At 41.0% G+C, this 24,516-nt stretch overlaps 1 protein-coding gene across 1 annotated transcript in view; it reads right to left on the bottom strand.

Moving 5' to 3' along the window:
* Positions 1 to 352: 352 nt before the first annotated feature.
* LOC149787617 (cytochrome P450 3A24-like) overlaps positions 353 to 24,516 on the bottom strand; it is a 122,263-nt gene continuing 98,099 nt past the window's right edge. Inside the window, exons 12-14 of the mRNA XM_089973794.1 lie at positions 16,082 to 16,219; positions 14,896 to 15,058; positions 353 to 4,222 (exon numbers count right to left, since the gene is read on the bottom strand). Coding sequence (XP_089829920.1) covers positions 4,145 to 4,222; positions 14,896 to 15,058; positions 16,082 to 16,219 — 379 coding nt within the window. The 3' untranslated portion in view covers positions 353 to 4,144. The remainder of the gene's footprint in view (positions 4,223 to 14,895; positions 15,059 to 16,081; positions 16,220 to 24,516) is intronic.

Genomic DNA, 24,516 nt, shown 5'->3' with positions numbered 1-24,516 from the left:
GATCAGGCCCAAGTAAACCATATGTTTTCACAAACCGGAAATAGAAGATCAAACTCAATGTTAAAGCTATACATACTATGAACGTTAATAAAAGAGAAAGCACGATAGCGGACAGAACATTTGTTGACGCCTGAGCAGCACCGATGACCTGATAAGGACTGCAATGGTTAACAAGGAAAGTTAATAACAGTGTCGACAAAGTTTTGAAGGAAATAAAAGATGCAGTGCATACAGTTGCGTACGCAAAGTCAGTATCAAGACAGTATACTATATTGACTGGTATGAGGAAAGGATAAAACGTGGAAATGAAGTAATAAATTAGAAGGTAAAAAGAAAAGGAATTAATAGTAAGAAATGCATAGTAGAATACTATAATACATATACGTACATTGTGGTGCAGATGCTTATATAACGTAATATGAGTAGCAACACTTAGTACCATGTACTAACACTTAATACCATGTACTAACACTTAATACCATGCATATGCAAGAAATAATCCGCAAAGCATCAAAATGTCCATCATTTTTGTTGCATAGAGTATACATCCGTGTATAACTTGCTCCAGACTCCAAACTGTGGATCCAAATCTACTGGCGCATTGTACGATATCACATATGTGTACATGCTTTTCGTAGTTAGATGCATGTTTGCACAGGTAAATACACCAGTCAATCTCTCCTTGTCTCAAAAATGTACTATTTCCTTTCCACCCCACAAAACCTAACTCTCTCCCAATCCAGATATGTAACCAGTCAAAAGTTTCACCTTAAACGATGTAAACGTTATGAGAGGTATTCGAACAGGTTTGAATATTTTCTTATACCATTTTTGTTTCCGTTAACTTGTCAGCACTTTTAATGCAGACTGATGGACAAAATGAAAAGTTCTATAAAATTAGCCGTAGCTACAAATGGAGCACGTCCGGCTCGCGCGCGCGCGCGCACACACACACACACACACACACACACACACATATGTGTGTGTGAGAATACCATAGGTAAATGACAAGTGACATTAATAGTCAGAGAAGGAGAATAAATCGACTAATGAACAAAAACATACTGTAAAGTCAGTGTGCTTTTAGAGTAATCTCTGGTTGATATCGAGGCCGGCTTGAATACATTTTAATTCTCTGTCATATCCTGTACTTGTGGTAACATGGTATAAGGATGGTAGCTTTTTAGTTGTTGTTGTTGTTGTTGTAGGGTTTAACGCCATTTTTCAGCACAAGATAGGCTATTCATGGCGGCAGTATAACTGGTGGAGGAAGAACCCTGGAAAACCCAGGGAAGAACCACCGACCCACGAGAAGCTACAGGCAGGCTTTCCCACGTACCCACGCTAGCCGAGCCTTGGACTCGAACCCACGCAGAGAAAGGTGAGATGGCAGTGATCCGGAACGGGGAGCGCTTTAGACCACTCGGCAAGGATGGTAGCAAATCCATGGAAAGTGACCTACGTTCTGGATGACCGTTGACTGCGATTGGCAAGCGGGAAATGGCTGAAGTGAAGAGGAAAACTGATGCAGATGCCCGAAATACGGAAGGAAGATATTTCTGTTATCAGCTGTTTTTAATATACTGAAGAACCATTTAAAGCTCAGAAAGGTCTGAGCAAGTGCGGTCACATTATTGATGGCCAATCAAGAAAAGACAAACAGTTAATGACGAAATGTAACCGCTCCAATGGCCTAGTGGTTAGAGCGTCCGCCTCGGATGCGGGAGGTCGTGGGTTCGATCCCTGGCTGAGTCATACCAGAGACTTACAAAAATGGTACTAACAGCTGCCTCGCTCGGCATTCAGCATTAAGAGGTTAGTGTTTGGACTGGTCGGCCTGGTGTCAAGATAATGTGACTGGGTGGGAGATCATGCTACATGTCTGCGGCATGATGCCCCAGTAATAGACATCACTATAAACTGCCACATTGCAGACATCGTAGCGATATGACTGAAAATTGTTAAAGCTACGTTTAAAATCAAAATCACACCACATCACATGACTGACGAAATGTGAACAGAGTGACCAGAAACCTTTTGACAGATTTTCACTTGTGATGAAACATGGCTTTCCATTTCTGAACACGACGTAAGATCAAAAGCTGGCCTATCAATAGAATTTTGTATGCATTACTTTTCGATACAAACGCTCCGGTCATTCAAGTACTTGTAGCTGCATCCGCTTATATTACTCGACATTTGCATGCCTCCAAAGTGTTGCCAAAGTTGCGTAACACTGCCGAACCACTCGTCCGCACACAGATACACGATATATCCATATAGTCTATTGGTAACAAAGTTGCACAGAAATCCACCCTCGTGACTTCCTGAGGAGCACAGCATTAAAACTTTGCCACATCCTTGATACAGCTCTGATTTAGTTCCAAGTAATTTTGGCTTGAATGCCGTTATGAAGTATACCCGGGAGTACTTTTAGTGAATACACTGATGTACTGCTGACAAATACAGAACATTTTGTTCAGCGTTCTAATATTCATAACATTTCGAATACCGCTCGTGTTTATCAACCCCATACATGTCAGAATGGCTGAATCATACTTGGCTGATATCTTCTTCAACAAAAATTGACCGAGTAATAAAAATAATAATAATGATAAAATAGGATGCATATGCAACTTTAGCCCAACAGTACAGTATCATTATGTTATCAAAGCATACAATATGAAATTAATATAAAAATGTTTTGTTCTGTACTCATTACAGAGTAGGTTATATAAAACAAACAAAAAATGTCGGTGCTAATTGAGAACTCAATTAAAGGTACACACGGCAATCAATAGTGATACGCAGCAAGGTAGATAACAATATACACATCAGAATACAAAAAGCGGGTACAAACATTGTCCGGTTATGGAAAAAATGATTTTAAAATAAAATCTAGGTATTCATATATTTAAAACAAAAATAAAACACACAAAAGAAAATATAATTATTGTCACTTATTTGCTGAAAAAGGGTGAAGTGGGATTTTATATTCATCGTATCCATCATTCTGTCGGTTATTAAATCAGCCTATCATGGCAAGAAATCGTACATTGATTTTGTTGAAATGGAAATAACGCAAGTTACCGTCTCCCAGTAAGAGCAAATTTGATGGAGCTGTGTCCTTGAATTGACTTCGTTCTTTTGGATCTTGCAAAATTTGAGAGTTTAAGCACGGGGTTTTATACTGCATTCAATGAACAACAACAACAAGAAAACTTCTCAACAAAAATGACATGGTAATGTTTTGGGTACCAAATGAGAACAAAACCTTCAATTCATATATAACTAACCTGTATAAACTTGTGAAATTTTTCCCCTTTGATTTGTAGTAGAGCTGGAATGATAGTAACTTCTCGCTAATTTTGAGAGCAACCTGACATATGTATATCGTGTGTTTTTTTCGTGATGGTACATCAGCATTTTGATGCATTGTAAAAGAGCTTTAAATAAATATTATTTACAAAAAGCAGGTACGTGTCTTGGAAATGCCTTAAAATTATATAAATGTGGATTTTAACTGATTTTGGTGTGGTCACAAGCTGTAAAATATAATGATTTTCAGGCCCTCATTGAGTTTTACATTATTTGATATATTTTGTTAGATGTATATATGGCCCTTTCTGGACTTTAACTTTAGATCAGTGTACTCTCACTGACATATCGCATAGTAACCAAACATACAATGGCTTAATCTCTAAGTAAATTTCTTATTAGTTTGACTTTCTTATTATTTTTGTGATGCTTTATCACCTTCTCGCCAGTGTTTAAATTAAATAATACAACTTGAAAAAAAATATAAAAAACCTTCACAAATTTTAAAGTACAAATAGTATGAAAGCTTTAAAAAAATCTGCTTGTATATTTCCAAAAATGTATCAAATTAAATAAACGCATTTTGCTGACATGTTGTAAAACCTAGGGAAAGAGTGTATAAAACACGACGTGTCAGCAGACAACGGATTTCCTTTTTCTTGTGATGTTGTTAAGAGAATTTTCACTGAGGTTGTTGTCGTTTACAGACGGCTGAAAGTACGAATTTGTACACATATATGATATATGATTACAATATAGTGTACAGTCATGATCATTTTTTGTGCATTGAGCTTGTCTGAACACTAAATGTAGATATGATTTGCTTTTACAATGCCTCCAGTCTCAAATACATGCCATTCAGGGGTCTAGTTGTTCCTCTCCTTTTGTCAATCTTAGGCGGGATCTGAAATAATAATAATAATAATAATAATAATAATAATAATAATAATTATAGCAAAAACCATTTTTAAAAAACATACTAATCCCTTTATTGCCGATTACTGTAATATAATCATTTCTATTGTTACTGCTGCTTCACTGTTGGGTTTTCAATCTGAATGGCAGTTTCAAGGACAAGCATGCAAGCCTAAAAATGCCAGATATGTACTAGTATGGTAAAGTTTGTATAATGCTAATTGTTTCCTAAACAAACGGAAACAAATAAACTGCATTTAGAGTCGCCAGTCAGATAAGAGGCTGGCTTACAGTGGAAAAAATGTTGGCATGCCTCTGTGTTCTTTCATGTACTCTGGCTGAAATTTCTAAGGATACTTTACTTGTGGAAAATGTACACAAAGTTAACCAAAATGGCTGCCCCCATGTGTTAAAAATACCCAGCCTGACTTAGCATAAAAAACACTATCTTTAGGAGTTATTTAAATTAGGGTAAACTAAATTCGCCAGAATGGAGAATAACAGCTCCTGAAGTGCAATAATGAATTACAAAATATATACAAAGTATTAAAAAAAAGTTATCAGCTGTTTCGTTTTTTTACAATTTACTTCTGATGTCCTGGAAATGAAAATGACAAAGCGGAGAAGGCAGATTTTTTTTTATATAGGTGCACATCTGAAGTAAAGTCAAGCTGTATGCTCTATAACTCAAATTACACCCATCCATGATAAACCAAAAACAAAGGGAATTAAAGGTTCTTTTAACAATGCATAAGATATACAAAGTGTTTTCTAAACAGCCAGTAAAACCACTGAAGAAAACCTGCCAAAATCTTTTCTCTCAAAATCTCAGCTTGTGCGAAATATGAAACTCACTAAGATGAAATCGTACGATAAAAACTGGCAGTATTCTGCAAGGTAGTTCAGCAGCGACATTCTATACATTACGTTGCGCTCTACAGTTTCGTACTTTGCAAAGGGTTTAAATTTCAAAGAAAAAAGAATATCCCAGGCCTTCTTCGCTGTTTATCCAACCTATTTGAAAGAAAAATGTGTATATCTTGATGGGGGGTAATTTGGACTATAGAGTATACAGATTGGCCTTACTTCAGATGTGCATCCATTAAAAAAACTGCTAGCTCTGCTTGGTCATTGTCACTTCCTGGACTTTAGCTTGAAACGTTCATAGGAAAGAAACGAGCCGATAACTTATATAGGAATATAAGCCACACTACCTTCCGAATCAAGCCGACCCAAAAGACAAACTAATTGTCTTTTCTGTCAATATTATATAGAAAAAGTGCAACAACTCGTTCCCATTAACTTCCCTTGCTGCCCACGGGTGGCGCTAGTTTTAAGCTGCCGGAAACGTCGTGTAGCGGAATGTTTGCATTGTGGAGAGGATGGAAGGGTATTAAAGTAATGCGTTAAGTAAATATTCTAGGAGGAACATTATTTGCTAAAACATTTTCTTTCCTCCGTCGAATATATTCCCCGTTCACATTTAAGTTATGGGAATAGGTAATAGGTGCAGGAAATATTCAGCATCCTACCTATACTTCGGGTAATCTTTGAGGAAGAAGATTGGATTCCACATATGAAGGTTAACCCACTCTCCTAACTTGCGAACATCACGATCGGGGGCGGCATGGTTTAGGTCTCGGAAGAAGAAATAACGAGATCTACTTACCACGTAACATTACTGGGCGAATCCAACGAAAGCAGCGTAGGGTACCCATCCAGAAGTAGTGCTGGTGTTAATTGGGTCTGGTATCCGCTTGTGCGACTGAAAAAGGGACTGCCAGATCCAGGGACTGTCACTGTGGAATAAAGTCTCGTATTTAAAAACACGAGTTAATTGTGCATGCCAATCGTTGGCCTCGACGATATCTTTGAAAGTGACATTACAGCCATAGCCAATTCTTGCTGAGATTGCACTTTTTGCATAGGCAGATATATTAACGATGTTCCGGCGATATGTCAGAGTATACCTAGCGTTTTAGCTAGTTCATCCACAATGAGGTGGCTTGAAGGGTTGTGTCCTCTAGTCCAGTTTTAACTGAGAGGTCGAACTAGCTCAGTTTACTTCAGAAAATAAACGAGCGCACTTACCGGATCCTGTTTGACGGCCTCTTGGGTTGTGTCAATACAGGAGATTGTTGTTGTTGTTGTTAGGTTGAACGCCATTTTTCAGCACAAGATAGGCTATACATGGCGATCAGTATTAATGGTGGAGGAAGAACCCGGGAAAACCCCGGAAAGAACCACCGACCCAAGAGAAGCTACTGGCAAGCTTTCTCACATACCCACATTGGCCGAATCGGAGACTCGAACCCACGCAGACAGATGTGAGATGGCAGTGATCCGTAACGGAGAGCGCTTTAGACCACTCGGCCCATTAGGGCCCCCAATACAGGAGAGAGGTCGTGTGAATTTTCTTTTTCTGATTGCCCACTGACCACAACCTATTCTTGGCGACGAAACCAGGTTGCGTCATAAGGACCGTCGAACCATCTGATCAAAACTGAAGAAAACCTGGATCAATTGAGAGGGCATGAATTCGCTGATTCTGCATGCCCAAGCTAACGCTATTGGGAAATAGGTTTTGTAGGAAATAAGTTTCAGCGAAGTTCTGGCAAAAGGCTCGCATTTGTTTTTAAATCTATCCAAGGCAGATCCCAGGAAAGATTCCACTTCGGAAAAAGTGAATGATTTACAAATCAAATTTAGTCAACAAGTCGGATATGTTTTTGCTATTATCAAGATCTGCTTTGTCATAAAAACAAAATAGTGCGGTAGCCCGTAAGAATAATCGCTGCCAACGTTTTCTCCTCTATCAGCTAGAGAAAGTTTTTTACTTGTGGGGCAGAGGCCCTCAAAGGGACCACGTATTGACTTTACAGCAGTCCCTGAAAACGCGCCACTTCTCGTAGACCTTTATAGAAGATGGCCTTCTACCTCGTGTAATTCTTTCGAAGACTGATATGTTGAATTGTTTGTGCTGTAAGGCTCTCCTGACAAGAGCAAGGTGTGAAGGTGACGACGGTCCGGCAAGGATGGAACACGTGAGTCCGGGACTGTCTGAGATGATCTGGCCTGTCCGGGATCTCTCCGGGTATATCAACTGCTAGATCGAGAAGATCGTTCATCCAAGATTTGTTCCAGCGGAGAGGGGTAATCAAAATAAATTTCAGTTCTGACCCCTCACCTCCTATCTAATCGTTGGAACTAAGGTCATTGGAAAGGGTCACAGACCCTCCCAAAATATATAAAGAGTGTCGACTGACCAAGGCTCTGGAAACGGTACTAGGTAAACGAAGAACGGTAGTTTATGCTTGCATCTGCTTGAGAAAAGATTGACCATCGGACGCCCCCATAGCAGGGAAATCGTTTGAAAGACCTGTGGATGGAAGGGCCATCCTGTATTGTGAATATGTCCCTTCCTGGACAGAGAATCGGCAAAGACAATGAGTCTGTCTGGAATTCGTCTGACCTGGATGTCTCTGTTGCAATGTGTACAGACCAAAATGCAGAGTTAGGAGTGAATCTGTAGGCGGTACATCAATATCACGATCTTTTTCTGAAGAGTGTCGCTACAAAACTGAAAGGCCATGATAATAGCTTTCCTCTTCAAGAGATTGATGTGGATACCTGGGTCTTTTGGATACCCAAATACGTCGCCTTGGAAGTAGACGAAGTCTTACTAAACAGGGAGACTCCAAAGCTGAGTGGTTTCGTTAGAGTCCGAACCGTAAGGGAGGGCGCCAAATGTATACCAGTTTTCTCTGTATGCAAACCGCGGTACTTTTCGTGAGGACGGACGGATGTCATTGAGAGAATATACACCTGTCAACTCGAAGCTCATGGAGAATTCATTCGGACGGATGGAGAGGTGGATTGACCTTGCCGCCTGCATCTTGAATTTCGGTGGAAGTTTGAGGTGGTTTAGATGACTGAGGTCGATGATTGTTCTGAGCTTGCCATTTACCTTCCTGGCAAGAAAAAATAAACATGGAGTAAAACTCTGATGATTGTGGTTTCCGAACAAACTCCACCGCCCGCTTCTCAATAACTGCCCTCATCTCATGCTGCAAGAGTGTCAATTACCGAGTCGGACGGTACTTCCGTCGGAATGGAGAGGACGAAACGGGACGCGGTTGCGAACAAGATCTGAAGCCCCACTGAGACAAGATACCGGATAGTTGTCTGCGGTCGTCTTGGACACGATTCAACTACGAAAGAACTGAAGCTTGGGGGCAGAAAAACTTGTTTCCTATCAGCTCAATACAACTGCTTCCAAAACTGATTAGTAGACTGCCTATGTGTATAGAATTGGGATCGCGTCTGGTTTTCGTTTGCATAGCAACCGATCCTATATCCCCTCGTCTTAGGCCATCACATCTTAGAGGGTAAGTCTGAGATGATTTATAATGCAATACTTGCTGCGCAGAGATGGGGGGGGGGGGCAGTTCTTGGGCTGCCTGCCTCCGTTTTATCTGTATCTTGCCAACGAAAACAGAGACGATCTATGTGACTCGCAGGGTCAGGGTCAGGGTCAGGGTGTGATATAGCTTGAGTGAGGTTAAGCGTAAGCAAGCTTCCAGTCGTACCAAATCAAGGCTAGTGTCACAAACTGACTTAAAAGTATTCCTTTCTTTTAGTTATGCATTAAGCAAGTTTAGATTATCAGTATATTATATAGACCTGAAAATATATCATTTGTAGTCGACTGTGATAAAAATGCGTTATCCAAAGTTCATTGTAAAACACAAACTCATTTAAGTATTATGATCGTGAAAGTGGCGTAATACTTCTCACCAGGCGAGAAGCTCGTGCACTTCATGATACCTTTAATGGGTCTGCATAAAGCGACCGTATGCGATGTTAAAAATTTGGCAGGCACACGTGCAATTACTATGGGCAGGAGCTAAAACCTGGATTTCTTTGTTATATATATATATATATATATATATATATATATATATATATATATATATATATATATATAGAGAGAGAGAGAGAGAGAGAGAGAGAGAGAGAGAGAGAGAGAGAGAGAGAGAGAGAGAGAGAACAGGAGTAGTATTCTGAGGATTCTATTTTATTCATTGCAACTCATTCTAGTACATTGCTTTCACTACTTTAGTATTTATTATTATAAGTCATTGTTACAACCTACAGACCATTATGTTTATCAAATGTATTGATTGTAATTCATATTCCGTTATGCAACGCTAGTACATTGAATATACTATGCTTTCATGTTCTAATCTACTTGTATAGGTCAGCTACAACGTAAATATTTCATATTTACTTTGTCTTTCATTCACAAAATATTAGGTTTGCTTTCATATAGTGTACAGAGATAAAAGTAATAGTAGACGTGAAATTAAGCAAAAGCACTGGAATAAAATACAGAAGGGTACTGTATGCAAATCCCTCAATGTAATATACACATTAACCCTATAATATACGACTCAAAGAGACTTGTAGCCGCTTCCAACCCTGAAGAGATGAGCCGGGTTGAGACTGCTAACGGAAAATTGCGCTAGCCAGGGAATCTTGCTACAAGGGCGGGCAACCCGGGACGTCCTAAGAACGTCGGAACACAGGATCCCCATGCACATGAACCGCTTACTTAGGACCAGTTAAGAGACTGCCGAAGGAAGGGAGTTGTGTTAGCCAGGTAATCCTGCCACAAGGGAGGACAAACTCAGGACGTTCCAAGAACATCGGGACATGGGAGCCCCAGTCGCAGGAATTACCCTATAATTTAATAAACAGTGGACAAGCCACGGTAAGGGACACATACACAATGAAGGAGCCATTAAAGGGCTACCTATGCAGTGAAGAAGCCATTGGAGGGAATACATAATCAGTGGAAATAATTCAATGCAGAAGTACCAGTGAATAGAAAGAAGCTTGTAAGAACTTTAAGAATAGACAATACTTAAGAACAGGTTAATGCAGTTGTTTTGTTACTATTGTGCAATATATTTTTACTCATCGTAATTATCTAATTAAATCATCTTATTTGTGTGCGTGTTCTCTCTATATTCTCCATAAGTTGCATTCCAACCATCCATTCGTCAGTTGTGTGACAGCTAGCGGAGGCCGTGAAATCTTTCACCATTGCATTGTATAGATCTAGAGCTAGACGGCAGGATGGAACAGTTGGCAGCCGATAAGTCATACAATTGAGGTGCGGCTAAACGGCACGGCTCGCTCAGGTAAATTAAAAATCAATGCACCCAGATTTACAGGCACTGAGGCTATGCTTCGACACGCGGAGAATTATGCCCAATGGGCTGCATAGAATTAGATGGAAACTCCCCCAAAGTGTTGAAATTCTCGACCAAAACAGAAGACGCAAGGATGGGGCAAAACTGTCGAAACTAATCAACAGTCGCCACTTGTTGTTCCAAACAACACACCTGTAACTCCAGAGGCAGAGACAGCGAGAAGTTGCAGCTTCATTCTTTTCCCAAGTTGTAACGGTAACAGTTAGTAATGTTCGCCGTATCTTTGTTTGGGGTTGAGTCCCAATGGCATCCCCCACCAGGCTGGCCAAAGACTCAGCATTAGGGTGTATGCTCAAAATATCAGTCCACTCTGTCCTTTCGCTTTCCACTCCCTCCTTGTTTCTTTCAGTTTTCCTTAGAACCGTCGACAATGGAAAATGGAAAGAGAAACATTAAGATTAGAAATGAAGCGTTTGGAAATTGAGTTAGAAAGAGTAAAACATCAAGAAAACGCGACGGAAAAACATTTTTAATGCCATTTAAGGTAAAGCTTCAGGCATATGACCATGAACGAAGAAGATATTGTGACTTTGCTAGCAGAGTTTGAATCAATTGCAAAACATGCTAAGTGGTCTGACGAGTTGAAAGTATTACAGCTAAGAACTCTTTTGACAGGTGAGGCTAGAATGTTGCAACTCAATCTTGTGGCGATTAGATGGAACTCAGGAAAGGACTGATTGATTGCTTTGGAAAGAGACCAAAGGAACATTTCACTGCGTTGTTGAGCATGAAGAAGGAAAGCACCGAGACGTATCGTGGTCTGATGGCCAGGATTGATCAACACATAAAGCGTTTCTTGAATGCTCATGACCCAATTATTTGTCTTCGTGAGGAATTTTGTTAAGTTGACAAACTTTAAGCAATGAATGAGAACATGTTGTCGAAACTACAGACTGCAGATATTTCACTGCAAAGTATTAGAAATAAGTCCTTGCTACTCGTGAAGAGGCTGAGGAGGAATCAATGGCATTCTTCTGGGAGAATTATATTTTGCGGCGGAAATGGAAATCTGGTGATGGTTCGCGTGGAGGGGATACAATTGTTGTACCAGCAGGATTACGAAAAATGGTAATGAAGCTGGCACACGATCGACCTTTTGCAGGTCACTTGAGTATAAAAAAACAAAAGAATGGATTCTCCAATTGTTATTTTGGCCTGTAATGTTTTTAGGTATAAAAAGATATTGTACATCGTGTCATGAATGTCAGATGACAGCAAAACGGGCGCAGGTGGGAAAGCACCAATGGTTTGCCCACCTGTGCTGACAGAACTGTTCTCAAAAATTGCAATGGCTATGGTAGGACATTTATGTAGAACTAAGTCTGGATACAAATACATTCTGACAGTGGTTGATTATGCAACGAGATATCCTTAAGCTTTTCCTCCGAAGGATATGGAGGCGACGAGTGTAGATAGAGCACTGATTGAGTTGTTCAGCCGTTTTCGTTTTCCAAGGGTGATATTAATAGACAAAGGGACCAACTTCACTAGCAGCTTATTGAAACAGTTGTATGAGCTATCTGGTATCCGTGGAATTGCTACAACGCCATATCACCCACGAGCGAATGGAAAAGTAGAATGTTTCAACGGGACGTTGAAGTTGCGGAAAATCTGTAGAGACAACAAAAATAAATGGGATGAGATGTTACCATATTTGTTGTTTGCATGCCGCGAAGTCCCACATGAGAACTGCATTCGCACCCTTTGAAAAAGACCCAGTGGTGTTGCATGGTTGGCCGAGTTTAGGGTCAATGCCGAATGTTCGAGGCTTGTTTATTGGAGAAGTCAGCTGTGGAGCATATTGTGAATATGCATGAAAAGCTGGCGAACATCAGAACTCTTCTCGAAGATAAACAGTTGACTCGCCAAAGGAAAATCAAGGCGTTGTCTGATCGTCACAAGAAAACAAAAGAATTTAGTCCAGGGGATAACTCCTTATTCTCTTGCCATCCAGTTTGTCCAAGATGAAGGCACAATGGTAGGGACCTTATCGTGTGGTCCGAAAGGTAAACGATGTTAACTACCAGGTATCTGTAACCGGTAGGTGCGGTACGGAAACCTATCGTGTTAAATTACTGCGTTTATACAAGCGTGATGTGTCGCTGGCGAGGCAGGAAGACGAGAACGATTATGTGGATATTGATTTTCCTCCAAGAGCAGGTGAAGGTGACGCTGGCATTAAGCTGGGTATAAACTTTACAAAGGAGCAACGAGAGGATATTAGAAATCTTGGCAACGAATTTCAGGATGTTCTAAGCCAGACTGTGGACTGTGAAGAACGTGCGGTGGACTATCGTAGCAGGAAAGTTCTTCCGCGAGAATAGAAATAAGCATCTATCGAGAAGGAACGTCTTGCGATCGTGTGGGTGATTGATTCGTTAAGGTATTGCCTGTCAGGGACAACATTTGAAATCGTGACTGACCACAATTCACTGACATGGTTAAATCAAAAGCAAAGAAAGAATCAGCGACTACTTAAATGGTGTTTGGCACTACTTACAACTTCATTATAAAGCACAGGAGCAGCAAACAACATGGGAATGCAGATGGACTATCGCGTATGTAACTGAGGTATGTAGGAATTCAATGACAAAAGATACTGGCGTGCTTAGTACACTTCAAAGGTGCTGAGAAACCTACTGGAACAGCTCGGAATTCCTGGATTATTCGAACTTCAGTGCGTTCTATTTTTGGAATCATAAAGAATTTATGCGGATATAGACGATAACCAATTTGCTGGTTGTCCACTATTCTGGATGGTCACCGATGGAATTCAAGATTCTTTTACATAAGTTAATAGTAGTGACTCTAAGATTTATGCATTTTAGTAGTAACATAAGCTTGATGCAAATTTTATAATTGTGTTGATGTACCAAGCCAGCAAATTAATTTTACAAAAATATTATATCGAAAACATAAAGTTTCCTCTGAAGAAGGGAGGTGTTATCAGTATGATTTCACTCTCAGTGCCTGTATCAGATTCTAGCTGTTAGTAGTGACAATTGGCCAGAACATTAATCTCAGCATACCAGAGAATGTCAACAGGTTCGGTTCTGCTGTTTATCTTCCCATGGCTAACTGAGCCTGGATCAGTTCATGCCCTTGGATAAGCCACAATTAAATTAATTAAAATCACTTATCTCTGACCCCTACTAAAACAAGAGCAGAGTGGGAGAGCAGGCAGTTATGCAGCTGGGCTTGGTACTGTATGAAACACTGTATTTGGCTTTTGTGTAGATTTTAGCTTTATTTTACGTAAAGTTGTAGGACCCTCATTGATATCATGATAAAAATATATCAGGATACAAAGGTCAAGATACGATATGTAGTCAAGGTACATAGGTTGTGTTAACTTTTACATAAAATTCTCATTATTAGCACAATTCCACTCTACCTCAGCACAAACTGTCCAACTTGTTGAATAAATTGCACCAAGTATTTATGATTGATTATCATATAACCTTTAAATCTCTGCAATGTTAAACAAATTGTCATGAACGCTGTAAAATGATCTACTTGCAAGTGTTGGCACATAATGAAATCAAATAAATGCATTCAGCTCACATGCTCTAATACCTATGGACTGAATGTATAATACACGAGGTGTTCGCCGTCCACTGATTTACTTTCTCTTTCGATGTTGCCAAGCCATATATATATATATATATATATATATATATATATATATATATATAAGAGATTATGTTGCAGTCAACATGAACAACGCTTGAGTTGCTGGCTAAAATCCTGAAATTTCCTAATTATCCGCTACTTTTAAGAATCCCTTGAAATATGATGTGAAAACAAAAACAACGTCAGAAAGAGATTGGCCGATTTCAATTTTTGTTGCCACATGGCGTTTTGAGATAAACTAGGGCGTGGTCTAGGGAACTGTTTTTTGCAGTCCATGGTGTCATAGGTAATGTTCCATATGTGCACCAGGCTAAACACGTGATTCCTATTCGGCGACTCCACACTGATGAAAGTCGACTTCATCGCCGCTTAAGCTATTCGGAATTAAATTGCCTAGCTGTTTCCGTAAAATCCTATGCTTAGGCCCATGCGTGTATTGAAATTTGTACAGTTGCATGCCTCGAAGTCGAATAGTCATTGCGTTTTGGGCGATGGCGCAAAGAAGCGATTGGCTTAAATAGGATTTTGCAATTTTTCTTTTCCATAAAGATTCTGTTTATGAAACTTGGTACGTATCGCCATAAACAATGTACTAACCTTAAAAAGTAAACCAATGGACAATTTATCAGTCGATTTAGCATTAGGAGGAAAAAAACTGATAAAGAGACAGACTGACAGATGATCTATTCGTACAGACAGACACACAGAAAAAGAAGAGACAGATAGATGGGTAAATAGGTAGGATGGTTACCTCTGTCTCTGGGGAAGTCAAAATGCGGAAGTTCTGGAGAAGAGCAGCGATGGCCATCTTGGTTTCCGTTAAAGCTAGCCTCATTCCAATACAATTTCTTGGTCCACCACCAAATGGCAAAAACGTGAAGGGCTGGATTCGGCCCTTGTTTTCAGGGGAAAATCTGAATTAATTTAATTTTGCTTTTGTTTATTTATTCCTTGCATATTTCAGCACACTACATGTGCCTACGAGGAACAGTTTTCAAAAAGAAAGTAATGTAAAAGCTCAGATATATAGTGCATCCTGAACTGGATGACTCGTGCGTTCACCAAAAGAATACAACATTTTTTATCCTAATTGCAGTTCCATTAAGTAGCTGCATGACAAATAAACAATACTTTTATAAAAATGATTTTAATTCCAGTGAAGCTAATTCTACTTAAGTGATTTTTAAAAAAAGTATTTGTCATAGAGTCACCAACGAATTTTGTGAAAATGTCGTTAACAACTTCGCTGAAGGAACGAATGAGTTAAATTAAATTTGAGGAAACCAAGAAGAAAAAAAGCAGATTCAGAAAGACATAAACAATCGCAGAACGTGGAAACTGTTATTCTGACATACATTTTCAATGCATGTACTGTTCCCAAGATTAATACACCTATCGAATTTCATTGTTGTACTTGGAAAAGTGTCCAAGAGGTGGATTGAACGCTAAATATTCATGCTTTGATTAGAATAATAAAACAGGTAACTGTAACATCATTTTCTTTTCTGCATAAATATTTCGAAATGAATGAATACATTTTTATCACTATACATAACAAAGTTTCTGTCAAACGTAAAGAACATCTTCCACGATCAATGGGGCTTGAAAATGAGTATCATTAGCCTATTTCATCAATCTGTATTATTTAGTGGTCCTTACGATGATATAGACCATGTTGGACAACTTATAAACCTATGTCACCTTGCTTTTCATTTCATGATTGTTCATGCCATGTATTAGTTAAAGTAAACGTTGCCCATATCAGTAAGTACAAGAGCAAGACCTGCAGAAAATTAAGTCATAAGTCTCGCTTGCTCAGTGCTGGAAAACAAACGTCCTTTCTGACATTGCGTCTTTTCTTACCAATTACGTCTTAAACATTTATATAATTTACATGTCCTGATCGACAACTGCGTCTTAAAAGTATTAGAACTTGCCTGTCTGGATCGAATTTTTGCGGGTCTTCCCAATATTTGGTATCATAATGGAGGCTTGGTACAGACACAGAAACGTCCAGCCCTTTTGGAATTTTGACGCCGCAAAGAGTGGTGTCTACAGCGGCCATTCTGCCAAGTCTGGAATTTAAATTGACACTCATTCAAATATAGACCTGAAGCTGTCTGGGGTCATTGTCCTACTCATTGTTTTTGTACTGTAGCAATTCATTCTGAAGTTGTTACATAGAGGTTTGTATAGTTTCAAAATGGCGCTGCTGCCATGTCCAGAATATAACATGACTACAGAAAGAACTCTGATCTACACAGGGCTATAGTGTTCGTCTCTGAGTGTAGATATCTTTCCCTCAAAAAGCACTTGGTCCCAATTACCTCTATGACGCACTAATTAACTTGGTCACATGACAGGCCATTTGGATCTTTCTCCGGGTAACAGAACCACATACGCTCGGTGAAGACAAATTACATATTCATTGAAATTTTCAATACCGAAATAATTTCCGATTCAAAAATAGATTTAATTCTCAGATATTCTAAATAAATCAGAAGTAGTGAAGTGGGGCGATAGGGGGACTATGGGAATTAGCATTAAAACACCCCTTGGGCCTGTATAGGGACTATGTAAAATTAACATGAAGAAAAATCGTGGGCCTGTATAGGGACAATGGGAATTAACATGGGAATAAATTTTGGGCCTGTATAGGGACAAGGGGAATTAACATGGAGAAAAATCGTGAGCCTGTATAGGGACAAGGGGAAATTAACATGGGAATAAATTGGGGGTCTGTATAAGGACAAGGGGAAATTAACAAGGGAAATGGAATAGGGTCGGGACCCTATTTTAATATGGTCCAGACCTGATGGAAATGGAACAGGGGAGAAGGATATAACACACACACACACACACATAAAATAAAAAATGGGATAGGCAATTGAAAGTCTATCTCTTTTCGAGAGATTGGAGTCGCCCTGAAAAGGGCCTTTGGTTTTATGTTAATGTATCCATTAACATAAGGGGCACCGCATTGGTCTTCTTCTTGTCCTTAGGCTGCGTCTCACTGTAGGACCGTAAATCAGGACTCTTTTGAGACATCCTTGACGTTCTACATAGATTCTACGTATCCACAGACTGGTGTCTGTCCTGTGGACAACTGTCCACTTGGATCGGACATACATCGGTATGTCCGTCCTGAACATCATCGAAGATACAAGGGTGGAAGATTCAACGTCGGTCCACATGTTGAGTCGCCGAGAACAGGTGAATCAATGCAGTGAACTGCGCTTATTTATAGGTAGAGGAAGGATTGAAACGATTGAGTTCATTGACCAATCCAAACACGCGTTACAAAATTCAGTCAGCCGGCATCCAATCGGAAGAGAGCAGTCTGTGACGTCAAGTGATCTATATAGATTCGCTAGCGCCTGTGCTCAGTCAATTCATGCAACAGTTATTCAACATGACGGAAACTCAGAAAACGATAAATTGGGGTGCAACAGCAGTGGAGACCGCCCAAGGGATCCCGGACTTACTTTCAGAAGAGGTAAATTGGGATTTTGTGGATTTTCTTAAATCGCAAGAATTTGTTCCGGAACTTTCGCCACCTTCTCCTTCATTACCGCACGTGGAGAATTTTAGACAGAGACAGAAAGAAGAATTGGAGAAATTTATACAACAGCAAAGGAAGCGGAACAAGCTTTTCTTCTACAGCAACAACAGCAAGAAGAAGAGGTAAGAAAAAAACAACAAGAAGAAGTAACAGTAGCAAATAAACAAGGGTGTGAAAATCAAACGGTCACGGTACTGTTAGACATTTTAGCAGAGTTAAGAAGTCTGAAACAAATGTATCAGACTTCTTTATCACGACCGAAGAGAATACGACCTTCCCGAGCTAAACACTCCAGCCCTGTGACTAAGCCTATCGTACCACCCTTAGTGATTTCAACCAAATCATCATCATCATCAGAAGTAGGCCTCGGCCGTGGCAAAGGCTTAAGGCATTTAAAGCTGATTGCTTAAAATCACCCCTACACCAAAAAAAGGCCCTTTTCAGGGCCACCCACGTCTCTCGAAAAGAGATAATCTTTCAATTGCCAATAACTAAAAAAAAAAGCCCATTTTACCCCTATAGTACGTGTCTGTATATGAGTGCATGAGTGTAGGTTCTTATTTTAAAATCAAAAACCCAAAGACACTTCCCTTTTATAATTAATTTATTCTTTTATTAATATTTACAATACAATTCACAATTCACAACAAATCACTTTAAAAAGTTCATAAACTTCTGTCTCATTATTTACTCTCTCTGTTTTTTAAATTTCTTCACAGTCACAGTCTTTTTCCTCTTCTTCCTCCTCACTTTCTTCCCTTCTTCTTTTCTTCTCCTGTTTCTTTTTCTTTACCTGTCTGCTTTCTTCCGCCTCTTCTTCCTTTTCGTCTTCTTTCTCTGAAGAATCTCTCTCTTCTTCTGACTCCTCTTGTTTCTTTTTTGGGCAATCTGGAGACCACTGTCCTTTTTCTTGACAATGATAACAGGTATCTTGACTTTTGTCTTTTCTAACCCCTTTTTTTCTTTTTTGACGGTCTGGACACTCTGAAGACCAATGCCCTTTCTTTTGACAGATATAGCACGTATCTTCACTTTTATCTCGAAAAGAAGGAGAGTAGTCCGTCGGCTGGTCTGAAGAAAATTTTCTAATGACCCATCGCAAAGCTTTGATGAAACGTTCGATTTGGGTAGTCTCTTCCATCGTTGTGCTCGGTTAGAGAGTGAAATGAAAGTGAAAGGACAAGACACATGCCCTTTATATACGCTGGTCTGCCATGACTACAAAGTAACCTAAGGTGTTTAAACTTTAGTCATTTGACTTTTTGCTTTCAAGATGAAACGAGCCAATTCACATGAAAAGAAAGAAGAAGAAAGTAAGAGGCAGAAACGTGATCTATCGCCTCGTACCAGGGCTGAAGTCTTGGCACAAATTCATGCCAGTGATTTTGAAGAGGACATGAGTGAACCAGAATCCAAACCCTCTAAACAAAGTTCACCACCCTTAGTTAACCCTGAAAAATACTATTCCATTCGAGAGACGGAAAAGCGCTCCTCTAGAAAATTTAGAACCACGGCTTACAAATACACGCTGAAGTTTAAAGATTTCAAGGCCGACGTACCCTTAAAGAAAGCAGAAGGGTTCATCACGGGGGTGTGGGATTCTTTGCTTACCACACTCAAGCGACAATGTCAACCCAAAGAAGACGATCGTTTGAGACTTTCCATACAACAGGACGGCTTGAAATCCCCTGTTTGGATCGAGTTTAGCACCCCTGCAGAATTGACTGCTTCCAAAGTCATGGACAAAGATTCAACACGTACAGCAATCCAATGACCAGTTTGACATCACCGATGGAAAAGCCACACTGGACATGACCCACGTTTCACCTCCTCAAGGGACCGGACAACGCAATAAGGTGTTATTGGTGAACGACCTTCGCAGCATTAAGCGTAGCCTCGTCCAAATTCACAACCCTCAAGACCAGATGTGTTTAGCCAGGGCTGTCGTGGTGGGACGAACCTATGCCAACAAGAACGACACGGCAGAATGGAAAAGAGACTGGGAGAACATTCGAAAATCGGCCCGAGCCAAACAACAAAACGAAGCAGAACTCCTGTTGCAACAAGCTGATCTGTCCACAGAAGCAGGACTCCTGTTGCAACAAGCTGGTCTGTCCACAGATACACTCTGCGGCATTCCTGAGCTGCAAAACTTGAAGATATCCTAGTTCCACGCTACACCTTGAAAGTGCACCCTCAAGAAGTGCGCGGGCCTCTGTTGTTTCGAGGGAAAGACTTTAAGGATGGAAAAAACATTCACCTTTATCATCACGATGACCATTTCGATACCATTACCAGTATCACTGCATTTCTGGGATACAGTTATTAATGTGAGAAATGTGACAATGGCTATAACAATCGAGAGCAACACAAGCATTGTGGATCAAAATGCTCAGGATGTGTGGCCTCTCCACCCTGTTAGAGCGAAGAACAAGAACCAGTGCATTGTTCAACTTGTCTGCGCACGTTTGTCAGGACTGCCTGTTACCAACAACATTTGACGACGCAAGGTTCACAGAAGAAATGTGCTTGGCAACTGCTGAGATTGTGCCCTACGTGTGGACAAGGCATACTTGCCAATAATGCCAAGGCACACGTATGTCGAGGAAAGATAAAATGTCACATTTGTCATCACATCGTGGACTTGGAACACCAATGCTACGTGCAAAAATACCAACCCCAACCAGAGAAAGAGGACGGTCACAAGAATAAAAAAGGCAATTTCATCTTTTTCGATTTCGAATGCATGCAAGAGACAGGCATTCACATTCCTAATTTCTGCGTGGCTCATCGAGCGTGCGAGAAGTGCATTCAAGAACCTATTTTCAGTTATTGCCCTCAGTGCAGTAACATTCCTGGAGGGCGTGAAAAAATCTTTCGAGGACCGAACACGCTAGCCGATTTCGCTCGATGGGTCTTAGACCCCATCGACAAGACTTGGAGCCAAGAGGACATCGAACGTTACGGAGATTGTCATCGTCATGCCACGGTGATGGCTCAAAATTTCTCCGGATACGATGGACAGTTTCTTCTGAGATACTATACAGAACATGGAACCGAACGTCCTAAAGTGACTTTGAACGGAGCCAAAATCATTTTCATGCAAGTGGGACAAGTACAGTTTAAAGATTCGATGAGTTACTTGGCCATGCCTTTGAGTCGAATGCCTAAAACGTTTGGAATGACAGAAATGGCTAAAGGGTACTTTCCACACTTTTTCAATACGGAAGCCAATCAACATGTCGTTCTACCTCATTTACCTGAGGCTAAAGACTACGACCCCGACAATATGCGTACCGAACAACGAGAAGCTTTCTACGCTTGGTACCAGGCTCACGCCTCAGACCCTTTCGACTTTCAGGAAGAAATGCTAAAGTATTGTCGTTCCAACGTGGACATTTTACGACGTTGCTGTGGAAAATTTCGAGAACTGTTCATGGAACACGGAGGGGTCGATCCTTTCAAAGAAGCTTGCACCATTGCCAAAGCGTATTCCTTAGTGTACCGGCAACGATTCATGCCTGAAAACACCGTGGCTGTCATCAGTCCTCAAACGACTAACTATGTCAAAAGTCAATACTCGGTCAAAGCCCTACGCTGGTTACATTACTTGTGCGACAAGGAAGACAAGTGGATTCAGCATGCCCACAATGGAGGGGGCGAAAAGACCATCGGAACGCATTCGGTCGATGGCTGGGACTTAGAAAACCCCAAGATCGTGTACGAGTTTAACGGTTGCTTATTTCACGGATGCGTCGTCTGTTACCCTGACCCAGGCACTAAAACTCAGTTTTTACAACGAACCATGGAAGACTTGTACCACGACACTTGTCAGCGACGTCTAAAGTTAGAACAGGAAGGATACCAAGTGGTGGAACTGTGGGAACACGAATACGATCACCTTTTGAAAACCGATCCCGAGTTTAAACGTCTCGTTGAAAGTTACCAGTTCATGGACCCGCTGAACCCGAGGGATAGTTTGTACGGAGGAAGGACCAATGCCACCTGTTTGCTGTACCAAGCCGACGAAGAGAAAGGAGAAGAAATCAAATACTTGGACGTGTGTTCGCTGTATTCCTACGTGTGTAAATATTGTCGCTTTCCTGTAGGGCACCCGCAATTGTTAACGGAACACATCGACCTGAAAAACATTCGACAATACGAAGGCTTGATCAAGTGTAAAGTTTTGCCTCCCACGAACCTATACCATCCCGTCTTACCTCACCATTGTCAAGGCAAACTGATGTTTCCCTTGTGCCGTACTTGTGCCGAAACGTGCAACCAAGACCAGACTTGTCAGCACACCCAGGAAGAACGGGCCTTGACGGGAACCTGGGTCAGCGTAGAATTGTTCAAAGCTATGGACATGGGATACCAACTGTTAGAAGTGTACGAAATTTGCCACTTTCCCAAGACACAACAATACCACAAGGGTGACCCCACGCAGAAAGGCATTTTCGCCGACTACGTGGATGCCTTTTTGAAACTGAAACAAGAAGCCAGCGGCTATCCGTCCTGGTGTCACACTCCCGAAGACCAAAAGACATTCAAAGAGAAATACTGGGCACAAGAAAGCATCACTTTAGATCACATCGAGAAAAACGAAGGCAGGCGTTCGTTTGCCAAAGTGATGTTAAATTGTTTGTGGGGCAAAATGGCACAACGACCGTGTTTACCAAAGACGGAATATTTGACCCAACCTTCCCGCTATTTCCAGATGATTCACGACAGAACCAAATTCATGAAACACGTAGACGTCGTTCGTGAGAATTTGATCTTGGTCAATTACGAATAAGATCTGGACTTTGTACAAGACGACCCCTTTGGAAATGTCATCATTGCGGCTTACGTGACAGCTCATGCTCGCTTAAAAGTGTACGAAGCTTTAGAACTGTTAAGGGAACGTGTCCTGTACTTTGACACGGACAGTTGCATTTACATCGATCACCCGAGTCAACAGCACCCTGACATCGAAGGAGACCGTTTAGGAGCCTGGACAGACGAGCACCCCGACGACAAGATTCTAAGTTTCGTCAGTGGCGGTCCCAAAAATTACGGCTACGAATACCGGGACAAACAAGGAGAAGTGCACACAACGTGTAAAGTGAAAGGACTGACTCTGAATTATCGTACCAGTCGTGTGGTCAACTGAAAGAAGCCTTGCAGTCTAGAGAACATGAACACTTTAAAGTGATCACCTATCAAACCAACAAGATTGTACGTTTACCCACTCACCACATCGTCAGTCGACCCTTGGAAAAAGTCGATCAAATCGTGTACCAGAAGCGAGTGCGACTTCCCAATCATTTTACCTTACCGTATGGACATGTCGGTATAAAACACTGGCTGTAAGAGGATAGTCACCAGAAGGATGACTTCACCACAACAAGAATCCAGTGAGAACTCCAAGTTCAAACCCTACCATTTTCCGGTCTTCTTACCTGACTATTGTGATTGTGCCCGTCGATTGGACACGTTTCAAGCATGGCCTACGGATAGGGAAGGATTACCTTCTTCGCATGTTTTAGCTAGAACAGGATTTGTCTACTTGGGACCTGAGACTGGATTGGGATACGAAGTACAGTGTTTCGCTTGCGGACTGAAGTTACGAATGGATCTATGTATCTATAAAGACTCAGCTATTCTGGAACATTCTCGATGGTCTCCGCACTGCCCTTACCTTTCTATGGCCTTTCCACCCATCACACTACGGTACAATTATGATGGTACCTTAGAGACGGTACCTTCCAAAACTAGACACAAAAAAGGAAGGATGTACAAGCTTGAGACTGCATTGCGACTAGTATAAAAAGGGGTTATGGTCAAGATCGATAGTTCATTTTGACTACCAAGACCAAGCGAACAAGATGAATACTTTCAGAGAAAACAAAACAAGTTCAGAAAGGCACAATTCAAGTGTGGGGCTTCTGAAGTGGAATGCGATTGTGAGCCTTGCGATGGGAGCGATGCTGTACGCTGTTACCTTAGCGATGCCGTAAAGCATCATGGGAACTTTGTTCTCACTACTCCTATCATGGAAAGTGATGCTGTGCGTGTCAAACCTGAGGGATGTGAAAGTGATGCCACTCGTCCTCTTGGACACTTTACTGGGTTTCATGGTCAATGTGGATGTCCACCTTCACGTCTACCTCCCTACGGATGTCATCCAGCCCTAAGCAAACTCCTGTCCATGTCACCCTACCCTCATCGAATCGAACCTGTGAAAGACGAATATTCGTTCCCTGTGCGTTTATCGGAATACTGCAACTTTGAAAATCGTTTTCAATCGTTCAAAGGAAAATGGCCTAAGTATCTGGGAGGACCGACCCCGAAGAATTAGCCAGAGCCCGCTTTTACTACTTGGGCGAAGGGGATAAAGTCAAGTGCTTCAGTTGCGGTGTGTCACTTCACCACTGGGAACCGCAAGATTCAGCCTACCTGGAACATGCTCGATGGTCTCCCAGTTGTCATTACTTACCCTTAGTAGGACAATATCTTTAAATGGATACTTTACAAGAGAACATTCGTGCTTTGCCTGTGGAGTTGAGAGAACGCATTTTCCGAGAGCTGGTCAAAATACAAGTCAAACGTAAAGAACAATTGCATCCGTTACGTCACCGGTGTTTGAACCACTGGTACCTGAATGCTACACAAGGACTGCTTCAGTTTAAAGTATTCCATTGGACAGACATTGATGAACGATCCCCTAGTTTTAAAAATGATTGGTTTGCTATTGATGATTCTATCTACTACATTGTAAACTTACTGCATCGAATTCCAGTGGAAGAGTTAACGAATTACCAATATCTT

The sequence above is a fragment of the Sinohyriopsis cumingii genome, chromosome 11 (assembly GCF_028554795.1).
Source record: "Sinohyriopsis cumingii isolate HCF-2022 chromosome 11, ASM2855479v2, whole genome shotgun sequence".
Taxonomy (NCBI): Eukaryota; Metazoa; Mollusca; class Bivalvia; order Unionida; family Unionidae; genus Sinohyriopsis; species Sinohyriopsis cumingii.
Note: the sequence above shows the minus strand (reverse complement) of the source record. Positions and strands in the feature narration are given on the sequence as shown.